Source organism: Prionailurus viverrinus, chromosome D2 (genome assembly GCF_022837055.1).
Source record: "Prionailurus viverrinus isolate Anna chromosome D2, UM_Priviv_1.0, whole genome shotgun sequence".
NCBI lineage: Eukaryota > Metazoa > Chordata > Mammalia > Carnivora > Felidae > Prionailurus > Prionailurus viverrinus.
This window is the reverse complement of record NC_062571.1, coordinates 61547745-61561783: the sequence shown is the minus strand read 5'-3', so window position 1 is coordinate 61561783 and position 14039 is coordinate 61547745. Positions and strand designations below refer to the sequence as shown.

The following is a 14039-nucleotide window of genomic DNA, read 5'->3' as shown; positions in this document are numbered from 1 at the left end:
GAGGGGAGTCCTCTTAGGTAAATACATACCCTCTCCTCTGCATATTGCAGACAGAATCAGCATACGTGTAGACCCCAACCAGTAACCAAAACATCAGAGATGTTGCCAAATGGATTTTAGGATGTGGGTTTGATGAAGTGCAGTGCACATGCATGCATGTTTTGAAGGTAGAGATTGAGGAAACAGAATTAGTCTATAAAGTCATTGTCATTTTCAGTTTAAAATGTGTGTGTGTGTGTGTGTGTGTGCGCGCGCGCACGCGCGCGTTGAAAGTCATTTGCAGAAAATAGCCTTGAGTAAATTTTAAATCTCCGTCCACAACCTGTGTTTTCTTTTTAACAGCATTTCTTAAAGTATGATCTCTGAATCCCCTATAGCAGAGCCACCTGGGGAGTGTATTGAAATGCAGATTCCTAGGCCCTACCTCAAACATCCCACAGTCACCTACTCTGGGGTGGGCCCAGGAATCTGCCAGGGAATTTTTCCACAGCCTCGAGTTTGAGAACCACTGCCCTTGGAAGTTGCTAGTTGATCAGCTTAATACTTTTATTTTTTTTCTAATTAGAAGTACATGGTTAAATATCATCGTTTTCATCCTTCCCTTCCCATCCATTCCCAAAATGATCCAGGAACTAGCTGAATTACTGGAGGAAGAAAAACTAAGTTGTGTGCCAGTGCTCATCTTTGCTAACAAGCAGGATTTGCTCACGGCAGCCCCCGCCTCTGAAATTGCAGAAGGACTGAATCTGCACACCATCCGAGACCGAGTCTGGCAGATCCAGTCCTGCTCAGCTCTCACAGGCGAGGGCGTTCAGGTGAGATTACCAGAAGGCTTGGTTACCTGGCAACGTGGCACCCAACCAGTGTGGTCTGTCTCACTGGTTGGGCTGATCTAGATAGAAAAAGATCTGAAACAAATAGCTTTCGATTAGTAGATGAACCGCTCCAGGATGTGAAGGGCACAGAGGAGTTTGGTTCTTTTTACTTAGCAACCAATCTGATAATCATTAACTGTTCCAGGAAAGCCACAGATAAACCACCCACACACAGGACAGACTACCCCACTGGGTAGGAGGTCAGAACCGAAGACCTTCGGAGATGCTTTCTAACTCTAGGATTCTTTGATGATTGGGTTGGGGGTTTGTGTTGTGTCTAATATTATGGATGCTAAATAGTTGTGTTCCCGTGGTAACAGCCATCAACAATACGCACACCAGTTATCCTAGAAGTGTTTTGATTTTTCTGTTGGCTATCTCCACTGCCCGCGGGGGTGGTGTCTCTTTCCTGTTACTTCAGGTTGGTTTCCCGCCGGGAGGCTTCTGCTGACAGAAAGCCCCATCATGCTTTCTACTGAGGAACCGTATACCAGAAGAGCAGTCTCCCCCTCATTTGTTATTAATTTAGGGCAGAAAATGGTTGTATCCCAGATACCTGAGAGCCTATATCCTCAAAGAATGATAAACCATTTCAGCTCTGATGCTTCCCACCAGGCAGCCTCAGACCAGTTGACACTCAGGGCTACTTCTTTACGCTGGAGCCCCAGCATGTTCCCCATGCGTCATTTTAAACATCTGGTGTACCTGCCAGGGAAGTGACACAGTGCTGTGAGAACCAGGCAGTACTGCTCTAGGATGCTGTGGGGCTTAACAACATCTGAAGAAATGGTATCTTCCCTCATTGCCATATGGCGTGTGTCATAATAGCATGGCCGGTTTGCTTTTCTCTCAGCTTGGTTTGTTGGGATTTGATTCTCAATTTTTGTCCTGCAGCCTCTCTCCATCTCCCTTCTAATACCCTTTTTCCCTCTCTCCTAAGACATTTGACATTGATTTGTCTTAAAACTGCCTGACTGCTTTTATCTCAAGCAAATAATCACTTCCAAGAATTATCTCAGTTGTTCCATCTGTTTGCTGCCTTGGATTTTTTCTTTTTGTTACACAAACAGCCAGAGCCTGCTCCCGTGCTTGGCCTCCGGATCTGAGGGCAGACCAGCCAGCACAGGGCAGGCGCCTCCTCCTCCACACTCCTCAATACCTGCACCCTCGGAAACGCTCCGTGCGCATGCGCATTACGGGGCTCTCAAGTAGCCAGACACTACCTTCGCTGCGTCCCCAGAATGGATGGCAGAGCTCTGTGGGTCCCTGTGAGTTTTAGGTTTGGGGAGGGGGCAGGTGTGGACTCTTATTTCTGTCCTTCCTTTCTAGACTCTGATTATAAAAGTAATATATTAAAAGTAATTGTTAATCATATACAAGTATATAAAACCAAAAACTGAAAAGTTCTTTACTCTCCCCTAATCCTGCTCAACAAAGGAACTAATCCCACTAATAGTTTTTTCTTCTCGAGTCTCCTCCATAAAATGGCAGTCACATATGTGATTATAGGTCTATCAGGTTTCAAATTAACTGCATTTTTCAGCTTAATTTACAAGCTGGTCCAACAAGTATGCTGCAACCCAGGATGGTTTTGATAGGTAAACTTTAATCATTTTATTTAGCTTCTCACTTAAAAAAAGAAACCCAAGTTTTGCCTAAGGCAGTTACCTGGATTGTGCATAAAATGCTATTCAGGAAGCCTGAGGTTATTTTGGGGAGGAGGAGGTCCGGGAAAAGACAGTAGCTTTCTTGTGTTTGCACAAACTACTTCAGGAAGAGGATTCTGCCTCTAAATGGTTTAGAATGCAAATATAGAAAATAGAGAACAAGGATGCCTGGCTGGCTCAGTTGGTAGAGCATGGGACTCTTGATCTTGGGACTGTGAGTTCGAGCCCCACTTTGGGTATAGATTTGAAAAAAAAAACATCTTGAGATGGGGACTCTAAAGGTGGGACTGGAGGAAATAAATACGTTTTGTGTGCATACGCCTGAGAAAGTGGGAACTGACTGCTCTGTAATCCTCACTGGGCCAGAGTGCCAAAAGGAGGAAAAAGCAAAGCTGGAATTAACAGTGAGTCTCTTGTTTCTTCAGCCAGCCTTAGGGATGTCAGAAGGAGGCCTAGAGTTATCTAGAATCAGTATTTAGAGTAGTGGCATTCAAGTCAAGGGTGCTTCTTCAGAGGGGCCTGGAGGTTGGGAGGGAGCCCTCGTCATTGTCTGCCTGGCCTCTGCTCCCCCTCTCCAGTCAGGTGGAGATTACAAGGGTAGAGAGCTCTGTGTTCCTGGCTGTGTCATCACCACTCTAGAAATGGAGTTCCCTTTAAGTCACAGGATCTTTATGCCAAAAAAGATACAGTGAGCTATTAGACAGAGGGTGGGGGTGGAAGGGGGAGGGCTTTAAAATCAAGCAGTTTGAATCGAGTGAAATAGTCATGTGTGGTTTGATTTTGTTCAGAAAGTTCTTCTCAGATCAGGACCTTCAGCAACCAGGTTCAAAAGAAATGATATCAAGAGAGATACAACAAAGAACTGTGAACCAAAAAAATAATGATTTTATATGGAGGAGAAATAGTTTGAAGGTCACTTAATTAGTTTAGTAGATAGTACCATGGTGTATAGAATTGGGTAGTTAAGACTGGGATTTCAAGGTTAATGAGATTAGATTATGGTTAATAGAATGATATAAATTTAGAGAATTTAACCATTATTTGAAATGGGTTATTTAATAAAAATGTTAATTAAGAAGGGAATCTGCTGTCTATTGTCCTTTAATGGTAACCTTTGGGGACTGGAGAAAGGTCGGGGAGTTTTCTGTGGAGTCGCTTTTCATTGTGAGGCACTGATTGACCATGTCCCTCCCTCAGGTAATACTTCTGACTCCCTCTCTTGCCCACTCAGCCAGTTTCTTGGTTTTCACTTTAAAAAGAGTCACTTACATGGAACTCTTTTCCTGCATTGCTTAGTTCAAGTGCAAGACTTTAATGATTCTTAATTCATTAAGGCTTTAAGTATTCCTCAAAATGAAAGGCGTCACTAGAAAAATGTCCATAAGATCACTTTCAGGTATGGATACTGTGTAATAATTACTAAAATTCCCTAAACTCCTGTTTCCTCCTCCTACTCTACCCTCCCACTTTTCCACTCACTACCCCCTGAAAACTGGTCAGTAATGGGCAAAGCTTGATCAGGCGTTAAATGGGTCAAGTAACATCTGGCACCCCAGCTCTAATGACCCTGAAAGAAATTGTACAAAGGTTTTTAAAAAGACCTGGAATTTCTGTGACAGTTTCAGGTGTTCAAAGATAATGTCCCTATTTACATTGTGTTTGAGTGTATATGTTTAATCTAAATTCATTTGTGAGACCTGCCTCTTCCCAGAAAAGTGACACCCTCAGGTGGGTGAACGGAGGAGCAGCCACAGATCTGAGCTAAACCCTCCGGACTGATGGGGCAGGTGTATCATTTCTCCTTAGCTGAGTAGTTTAGACACGTAATTTGAGATTATGAAAGTTAGTGATTCCTGGGATGGATTTCAGGTTCTTCTTCTACCTGATATTCTGGAGGCAAACATGTGTGGTCTTTACAAGGACAGGCGGTCCACGTGTTGTTCAATAGCTCCTGCTCTGGGTGTGGAAATTGACTTTTGAGGGCTTTGGGAGAGTTCAGAACAAGTCTTTCTTTGCCTGATTGATGGTGATGAGGAGGCCAGGCCATCATGTGATTAAAGCAGGTTTTCATGGGAAACTGTCAAAAGCAGAGCATAGGTAAAGGGCACTAGAAACTGAAGGAAAACATCAATCTTAGAAACTCTGTCCTGCTGAGAGGCGCATAATCCCGAGGAGTGAACAGAAAAGACCCAGTTATGTCAAGTAGTTGAATGCAGAGAGAGGAGAAACTGAAAAATGTCTAGGATGGGAGACCTGCAGCCCCTCAGCCAGACTGCCTTGCAGACATGGGGGCAGCCTCCCTCTGTGCCCTTGGGCTCGGCCCTGTCCCAGTGCATGACATCTGGCTCCAGGACTCTCTTCTGTTCCTGGGCGCCTAGAAAATAGTGAACAAAGGATCTGGCTTAGAGCCAGAGGAAGGTAGTGAAGTCAGTCCCTCTTCCACCTGCAAACCTGAATTGGAACCCCAAACCACAGCTCTCCTCTGCTCTTGTACAGTTCCAGGTGTTTGAAGATACTCCCTCTCTAAAACACCAATGTGTATTTAACTAAAATTACACCAGATTATCATTTCATTTCAGCACAGAGATCAGCAGTTTCAACCTGGCCTCTAGCATCAGTCATAACCGAGGCCTGTCTACACCAGTAGTTTGGAGCTAGCAGAAGGTTTCCCTGGGGATTGCTCTCCGGGCCCTCCACCTTGTGCTCACCTTCCTTCCCACATCTCTCCCACATTCCCTATCTTCCTTCTCCAAACAGGAGTAACGATCTGGCTCACAACCATCTAACCTACGTAGAAAAGACCACTAGCAGTCTGAGCCCCGATGTGTGAGCTGCACTTCAGAGTGCTTTGCAGATGGCCGTTAAACATTCACTGGCCAAGTTTCTTGTTTTTGTTGCTTTTTTCCTTGATCTAGGGGATTTTTCCCTTAATAAGCCAACAGAATTTCAGTATTAAAAAAAAAAAAAAAACACGACATTTACCACTTCTTTCTAAGGCCTGACATCAGTTATTTTTGACTCCAAGTGTATGTGGAACTGCTTATCTACAAGTCAGACCTCAGGTTTATTTTTAAATTTTCAAACCTCTCCGTAGACCAAGAAAACAAACTTGGGACATGCGATTTTGCTACCTCTCTGGTACAGTACCCTTTGTCTCCAGAAAAAATATTAATAGCAAGCAATATTTTATGTACACTGCACCCAGCTGCTCCTTGACCCTGGGGGCCCAGTGGCACAACAGGACAGACAGCAGTGCTCTGAGCTCCTTGTCATCTTAAAGCAATTACTGATGTGACTGCCTAGTCCTCATGGCATTACAAGCCAGGCCCACCCAACCACGGCTACTACTGCTCTCTTCCAACCATCAGGCAGTGATGGATGCACTGTAGAGAGAGCAAGCTCAAAGGAGCAGCGCAGTCAGAGGCCACTCTTCCCTAGAAAGGGGCATCGCACCTCCAATCTTGGAATGCAGGGATCTGTGTGTGACTCCTTGGCCTCCACCCATGTGGTTAGGGGGAGCCTTGTATGTTTCCCAGCATTTATCATAGGGAGTAACATCATGACATAGTAAATGCCTTTCCTTTCCATGATGCTAAACAAAGCCCAGTATTTGAGGGTCGAGGTCTCTCTTTAGTCTCTACTATTGCACTGAAGCTAATCAATTCAGATCCAGTTTCAGCAAAGCTGGTCAGAGGGAGGTTGTGGTGGAGGAAGAGAGGGGAGGGCTACCCGTGCCATAAGATTGTCGTCCTGTGACGAAGATCAAATGTGCAAAAATTTGGTCAAACCAGTTTTTAAACAATAAAAGTTCAACCATTAAACAAACCTATGAGTTCATTTCCTTCTTTAGAGGCAAAGCAGTAACCTGCTTCAAGTAGATGATCACCTTTACCCAGTCATCAGTTTTTAAAAAACAAAGCCTTGCCGAGTTGAGGCGCGAGCAGTGTGGTAATACGAGGAGCAGAGAGGGTCCTTCCTCTTAGTTTCCTCTAAACGTGGACTTGCCACCGGAGGCAGTGGTCTGGCACATAGTTAATATGCTAACGATCGCAAGGTAAATATGCAGGCTTCCACACGCAGCAGCAGCAGCAGCCGGGAATCCTGAGAGTTAAGTGGCCAAAAACAGCCTCTGGCACCTGAGCTGCAGCAAAACCGAGCAGGGTGCCTGGCTGGGGGCTCTTCCGGTCTCATGACCCTGTATCAGCTGGAAGTCATAACAAAGAAGACCCTGGATCGCCCTCTTTCCCAACTTCAGGGCGATTCCCACCTTCTCTCTAAGCTTGAGGCATTCACTGGGAAATAGTAACTGGCTAAAGAGCGAGGGTGCTGGAGCTCTTGCCTGGGTTCACAGCCCGCCTCTGCCTCACGTGATTCTGTGCCCCCATTTCCTCACTGTCCTGTGGAAATTATAATAGTGCTTACTTTGGGCGTTGTTACAAGGATTAATTTAAAAGATATAAATTAAGCATCTACTGGGGCACCTGGGTAGCTGGTTAGGCCTCCGACTCTTGGTTTCAGCTCAGGTCATGGTCTCATGGTTCGAGCCCCACATCCGGCTCCCTGCTGACCGGATGCAGAGCCTGCTTGGGATTCTCTCTCTCCCTCCCTGCCCCTACCCCCCAAAAGTAAATAAATAAACTTTTAAAAAACTAATTAATTGTCTACTGTAGATCAGATACCATGATACCATGCTAGGTTCTGCGAACACCGCCTCGGGCCAGTCTGATATGGACCCTTGTCTCAGGGATCCTGGGCAACACCACTGTCTTTCCTTTCCCGTGGGCAGCTTGGCACAGCCTGCCCTGATTTGATTGAAGAGGCATTAACCCGTTAACCGTGGCCTCCCCAATACCTCTTACCTCCAGCTCAGGTTCTCCACTGGATACGAACAGGAAAGGTACAGTTCCCCAACCTCCAGCCGCTTCAGACCGGGACAACCTCCTCCGAGAGCCAGAGCAGCCACAGGGCTTTGCCCTTATTCGTTCTCCCCGTGCTTCCCACACTCCTTCAGGTTGCAGGCGGCAGCTGTGCGGGCCTAGGGGCCAGCAGGTCAGCCGGTGGGTGCTGACCTCTGAGCGCCCTCTGTTGGCAGGACTGTGGTTGGAAGGGCTTTGCCACCCCTGGCCCACATAGACATCTGGAAGACACTGCCCCCCCACCCCCCAGGGCTCCCTGGTTTAAATCCCCTCTGCCTCCATAACAGATAACTGGGGAAAAGCTGCCCCTCACCCTCCACATTCTGCTTTGCGTTCCTGCAGCTGAGTAAATATTTTTCCTATCTCTTTGACTGCATTCATGTTCTGTTACATATAATAAAAAGAACCCTCCCCTCCCCATAATCAGCCATAAACCGAGGTGGGGGGAAGTGCCATTCATGTAGTGTGGGAACACGGTTCTTCATTTCTCTGAGAAGATTTGATAAAATCTGCAAGTCTCTCTAGAGGAGAAAATATTGAGGTACACACCTTTTGATAGTGTTCGTACGGGTTCCTGAAGGTGGAAAGTGCTACGTAAGTGCTGAGCTATTCAGCTTCGAAGGCAAAGAGAAGATGGTTATCTTATTCATCGCTCTTTTATTTGTAAAATCTTTTTTGTCTCCTGGCAGGTGATCTTTTTTTTTTTTTCCTGGAAACCAATTAGCTACTAAAATTAAACATGCTTCTCTTTAAATTAATCCTTTTCATAAAATGGTCTTAAAATTGGCCTCAGCTTTTCAGAGTAGGTAGCTGACCCAGTTGTAACTGGAGATGCATTTGGAGCCACCTTCCTCCCACCCCGCATCCCCCCACCCCTGCCCCCACCGTTGCCAGGTGCTGTCCACCTTTGGGCTTTGGGCCATGGCCAGCCACATCTTGGCAAACACCCTAAGGTCTGCCCTGGGACAGCCAACGGATTATCTGGTTCTCCTGCCCAAGTGCTCTGATGGCAACTGGCAGAGTTTTAATCACTGTAAATTCAGGTTATGGTCAGATTAGCCAGGAGATAGGATGCCTGCTGGTTGTTTTGCAGTGATGTATTGTTTATGGGATTAATGCTCCGAATGGCCAAGGGTGTCAGCTGATATTTATTACTTTAAGCTGCCTCAGCTGTTCAGGTTCAAGTACTAGCTCCATGGTCACAGGAAATGCGGGGCTCTGCATGTCATGTGTGCCCTGAGATGTGCAAATGTGACTGGGAGCGTAGTATGTGTTACAGATGCAGAGGAAAGGGACTCATTGCAGGAGCTTCCTTTGATTTTGTGCGAGGCTTCTGAGGGAACTCCATACACCCCTGAAGGTCGGAGGGACTCTGGGGAAAGGGAGAGCATTCAGGGATGGCTCCAGAGGGGGCTGAAAAGGAGGTCATCTCTGGCAGACCTGGCATCCATGAGAAATCATGCTGCCTGCCAGGTGGCTGTAGGCATTGTGTGGTTTTTACCCCTGTCCCTCTCCAGCCTTCTAAGAGAGGACACGTTCAAGGTCACTGTGCCTTTAAGGGAACCTTCTCCCCAGTCCCTCAGCTTGGTAGTGCTTAAAGCTGCAAGAATCAGGCCAGCCCTTTTAAACCTCTGTGTAGCGCTGCCCTAAGAGAGAGAAATGCACATTGCCCCAGTGTGTGTCTCGTCACACACACACTGCAGTTGGCTTGTTTTTCCAAAAAAATTTAATTTAAGCCAAGTGTACACTGTCACACTGTAAACACACCGGGGCACCAGAAGGGTGACTTATTGAATTAAATGCCCTAGCAAAGGTCAGCTTTTAGAAAAAGCCAAAAATGGCTGGAATCTCTGATAGCTCTTCAATCAGGCCTTGGATCCAGGCAGATGTGTTTATTTTTTCAGAGGGAGTTCCTGAGGATCCATCTCAAGTTCAGACACTGGGCACTCCCCCTCCCATCTTCCCCCTGGGCTCTCAGAGGCCCCCCCCCCCCCACCCTTTCTCCTCCCCAGGAGGCCACTGTGCCTGGTCGGTCACCCAGGTGGGCCCCTGGGGCCACCAAACTCCCTGGAGCTCAGGGGGAGGGGAGGGAGGACCCAGACACCCACCCCCGCCCCCCACTCCCTTCCGGGGTTTGAGCGCGTTGTGCCTTTCTTACAACTAACACTGCCTTTCTCTGCCCATTTCCCTCAAAGGACGGCATGAACTGGGTCTGCAAAAATGTCAATGCAAAGAAGAAATAAAATCTAGACGAATGGAGACGCGGGAGCTGCGGGAGCTGAATTCTGTCCTGAAAAACACTAATTTGCTGCTTTCTGACCAAATGTTTTTCCATCTGTGTACAGCTACAGCTGTTTGAAGAGAGGGAACAACACAGTTTAAAAAGAATCCCCATTCCAGCAGTAGATTTAACTGATCTCTGAGGTTCAGTATCATTTTTCAAATAAAGGAATTATATTATTTCCTCGGCATAATTGAAATAGTATTAAATGTCTCAAAGCACATGATTAGAAAATGAGATCTTTTAAATGAGCAAGAGATTACATTGCAGTTTAGACGATTCCAGTGGGCTTTTTTTTTCTTTCAAAAAAGAAAGAAAGGAAAAGAGGAAGAAGCAGCTTATGCTGCATTCATTTATTTCCTGACCTGTCCCTTACATTCCCCCCTCCCCCCATGGTTCTGAAGCCACAGACGGTGTTTGCTGGTGCTGGGCAGTGAGTTTTACCATCACAGACTGAGCTGGGGTGGGAAGGAGCTGGGGGGGAGGGGAGGGATAGCAGATGATTAAACCATCTCGTCCTGCAGGTAGGAGACTGCGTGTGTAATCCTCACCCTTTGGAGAGAGAGGGGAAAAAAAACCTTTCTTGCAAACAAGTCACCACAGAAACATACCTCCTCCCCGCCAGCCAGCCACACAGGGAAGCAAATTCTTATGACTTTTGACTGTAATGACATCTGGAATGTAAGGAGAGGTGGGAGGTTTAATTCCAGAAAAATTACAAGGTCCTTAAAAAGCCCTCACATCGAGGGCTCAGGCTAGCGTAAACAGGCTTTCTCCAGCTCAGTGAAGCAGTGAGCCTCCGACTCTGAGATTAGCCGGCTTCTCCGTGGCCGTCCTATAGAAGGGATTTCTAAAGCTCAAAGAATTCCGTTTAAATGATCACAATAGGCCGCTGCTATCAGATTTCAAAAATAAATGCAGCTTTACCATGAACCTGCTCCACTGAGAAAAGGCTGGCAGATCGATTTTTAGAAAAGATCAATTTTTACAGTGCTGGCAACTTGGTGTGGGATGCTCATGGGTGGAGAGGGTTTGCTGCTGGGAAGAACACGGGTGTGTGTGATTGCCAAGGCCATGCCCAGGGGAGCCAGAGTCACCCCAGCCGCTGGTGTCCTCTGCCTCTCTTCAGCAAAATGTGCCTCTGAGGGGGTCGAGTGGAGAAGGAGGGCAGGAGACTTCTCCCGCCCTGTGTTGCAGAAAGAGCTTGTTTCCCTGAGCCCTAAGAAATCCCCAGCTTCAGACACGGGAAAGCAGGCCAGGACGACGCTCGGCTCCTGAATTGAACTCTGTTCTGGTGCCTGAGCTCAGGGGTTTTCAGAGAGTGAATCAGAGACTGTTACTGTTCAGTGGCTGGTGGGTCCCGGGAGGCCAGCTGCCTTCTCATCCTGGGAGGTGGCCCTTCCCAAACCCGCGGAGGCATGGGAACAGACGGAAGGGGCCACTCCAGCCCCAGGGCCTCAGTACCCAGCTTTTTTTTTTTTTTTTTTGGACCAAGTTGTACAGGTGAGGCTGCAGCAGGATCAGCTTCCAAGATGGTCTGGGGTGAAAGTCATTAACAACGCCAGAGATGAAAAGGTGCCCTGGGGTGGCTGTGGACAGACCAGCAAGGACTTGCAAAACAAAAGCGGGTGAGGTTTTTTTAAACCCCTGAGCTCCTTGCTCTCTGCAGCCTCCTCCTCTGGCTTCGCGGTCTCACCCAGGTGCCTCTCTCGGCTTTGAACAGAGGCAAAACAGAATGAGAAGGAACCAGCAATCACTCTTCTGTCAGGCTGGCAACGTGGGTCTAGCACTTGAAAATGGCTTTTCCCTCCAAATAGGGCACCAGGGATGTTACCTGAGGGGCAAAATGCCTGCTTTGAGCTCTGCCATTTGGAACACTGTGACGTGAAACTTTTGACTCTGGCAGTGGACCGCCTGTGAAGTATTTTTGTTCTTTTACCATCAACTTAGGGAACTGTTTGAAAGAGCCCTCCCAAGGCCTTGGCCAGCCCGCAGAAGCCACAGGCCGTCCTCTGATAACAGCCTCTGTGAATACTCAGATTTGCTTTGCAGCTAAAGACAGAGCCATTGCGGATGTCACAAGCTTTCATCTTCCCTTTGAGCCCTACTGAACCCTCCGGGGGCTCCTGGGCTGGAGGAGCCGAGCCTGAAAAATGCAGCTTGAAAGCTCCCATTTGTAAAAACAAAACGCTCCTGAAGTCCTCTCTCCTCTCCCGGCCCCACCCCACCCCTGCGGCCAGGACCAGAAGGCGGAATTTGAAGCTGAAAAGGGGACACCGGGTCTCGCGCCCTCCCGCCCGCCGTGGGGGGTGCTCCGCACGCCTCGAGCCCGGCGGGCGGCCTCGGGACGTGCGGGAACCGGCGGGCGGGCCGCGTGCTCGCGCAGCTGCGGGACAGGCTCCCCTCCCCTCCTGCGGCCGCCCCGGTGCGCCTCCCGCCGGCCGGCGCCCGCGCCCGGCGCCGCACACCCTTTCCCCTTCACTCTCCCTCGGTTACTATGGAAACAAGGGTGTCATTGATGTGGGCTGAGCTGGGGAACATGTCGGCGCACAGCTGAAAGTCAGCGATTATGCCGGCGGGTAGAAATGTGCCGGGGCGGAAGAAGTCCGCAGCTCCCGAAACTGCTGGAAGGACGCGGTCCTGCCCCCTGCCTCCCTCCAACTCCACTTCTCTCTCTCCGAGCTTTTGACAAATTTCTTTATTCCCCTCTGGGCTAAAGCGGGCGGCTATTTTTGTGCCACTCGGTGCCCCACCCTCACTGTCGGCCGCTCCTTATCCGGCCTGGCCTGGAGGGTGACACCGTGTCACCCTCGCCAGGACTCGTCCCTTGATTCCCGTCAGAGTTTGCTTTGATTTCTCTTTCCTTCTCAGGGGCCAGTTCTTACTTCCTTTTATTTTTAGCTCTGCACTCCATGTGGTTTCAGGGTTCAGTCTGATCCATCGAAAGGTTCTTTTTTTATAGTCCCTTTTGAAAATGATAATCAAAGGAAGGGACGTGGTATTTGGTCATGTGGAAAATTCAATGTATAATTTAGACGTCTGTCAAAAATCTGACAAATGAAATTTAGCTGAAAGGAAGGCAGCCTGGAATGTGTTGTGTTCTTTGCCAAAGCCCGGAAAGGGCCTCGAATGTGTTTGTCCTTTCAGAGGTTAGCATTCCTCAAGGTGCTTCTTTCAGAAGGGTGAAATACTAACAGCACCACCAGCAATAAAAGCAACGCTTTCCGGAGCCCCTCCTACACAGCGTGAGCCTTACATACCGTGGGGGCAACAGTAGTCCCACTTTTCAGTTGAGAAGACTGAGGTACTGGCCTGGGTTGAGGAGTTGGCTCCACTTCACGGAACCTTCAGTGCAGAAAAGGGCTGGAGCCTGGTTCCCAAAGCGGTGGCCTTCCAAGTCCACACCAGCAGTGCTCCCTGGGTGCTCTCTGTCCTCACCCCAGGGCAACCATAGATTTTGTACCATCTTTGGCACGGGCGGGGAGAAAGAGAAGACACCAAGTCTCAGGAAAGGTGTCAGGAACGGCCTGGCGAGAACACTTGCGATTACCTAGTGCCTAAAACTGTGTCTTCCTGTAAGAGAGGGTTCAGAGAGGGAAATAGACTTGCCCAAAGTCACACAGTAGGTGACAGAGCAGGCACCCGTCCAGGGCTCTGCCCCTAGAGCAGAAAAGCGTCTATTTATTCCCCTTGGGCAGCCTCACTTCGGCAGCCTAGCGACTCACCAGAATGGCTAGTCCCGAGGGCCCGCCTTTAAAGGCAAGCTGTTGGCAGAAAAGAGGGGTGCTTGAGGCAGAAGGAGAGAGGTCTAGGGTTGCCAGATACATGACAGGACATTCATTTTAACTTGAATTTCACATAAACAAAGAAATTGTTTTTAATACAAGTATATCCCGCGCAATATCGGGGACATACTTCTAATACTCAAAAATATTCATTGTTTATCTGAAATTCAAATTTAACTGGCCTTCTCGGTTTTTTGTTTGTGTTGTTTTGCTAAATCTGGCAACTCCATCCAGAACACCCTGCCCAATAAAGAGACAGTGAGGTACAATTAAAAAGTCTGTTCTCTGGAGTCAGAGAGGCCCGGAGTTTAATCCTTGCCCATCATAAATCAGCTCTGTGATCTTGGGCAAGTTACTCTCTTGGAGTCTTGCCTCTTCATCTATGAAATGGGACTAAAATGGCAGGGATGTTTAAAAAAGGTATAATGTAAATAAAGTACCTAGACCTGGGGCAACAGCTAGCACAAAGCAGGGACGCTCTGTGCCTCGGTTTCTTATCTGTAAAATGAGGTAAC

The 14039-nt window shown here is 48.0% G+C and overlaps 2 protein-coding genes across 4 annotated transcripts in view; one reads left to right on the top strand and one right to left on the bottom strand.

Moving 5' to 3' along the window:
* The window catches only part of SFXN2 (sideroflexin 2), a 59158-nt gene extending 51514 nt beyond the window's left edge, over positions 1-7644 (bottom strand). The window contains exon 1 of one of the 2 annotated variants that reach the window (XM_047825935.1): positions 7402-7644. The gene's annotated coding sequence lies outside the window, so the exon portion shown is untranslated. The remainder of the gene's footprint in view (positions 1-7401) is intronic. The other variant, XM_047825929.1, reaches the window with a different exon arrangement.
* Positions 1-9929, top strand: part of ARL3 (ADP ribosylation factor like GTPase 3) — a 37081-nt gene extending 27152 nt beyond the window's left edge. For both annotated transcript variants that reach the window (XM_047825940.1, XM_047825941.1), the window contains exons 5-6: positions 630-815; positions 9654-9929. In XM_047825940.1, coding sequence (XP_047681896.1) covers positions 630-815; positions 9654-9701 — 234 coding nt within the window. In that variant the 3' untranslated portion in view covers positions 9702-9929. The remainder of the gene's footprint in view (positions 1-629; positions 816-9653) is intronic.
* The last annotated feature ends 4110 nt before the right edge of the window (positions 9930-14039 follow it).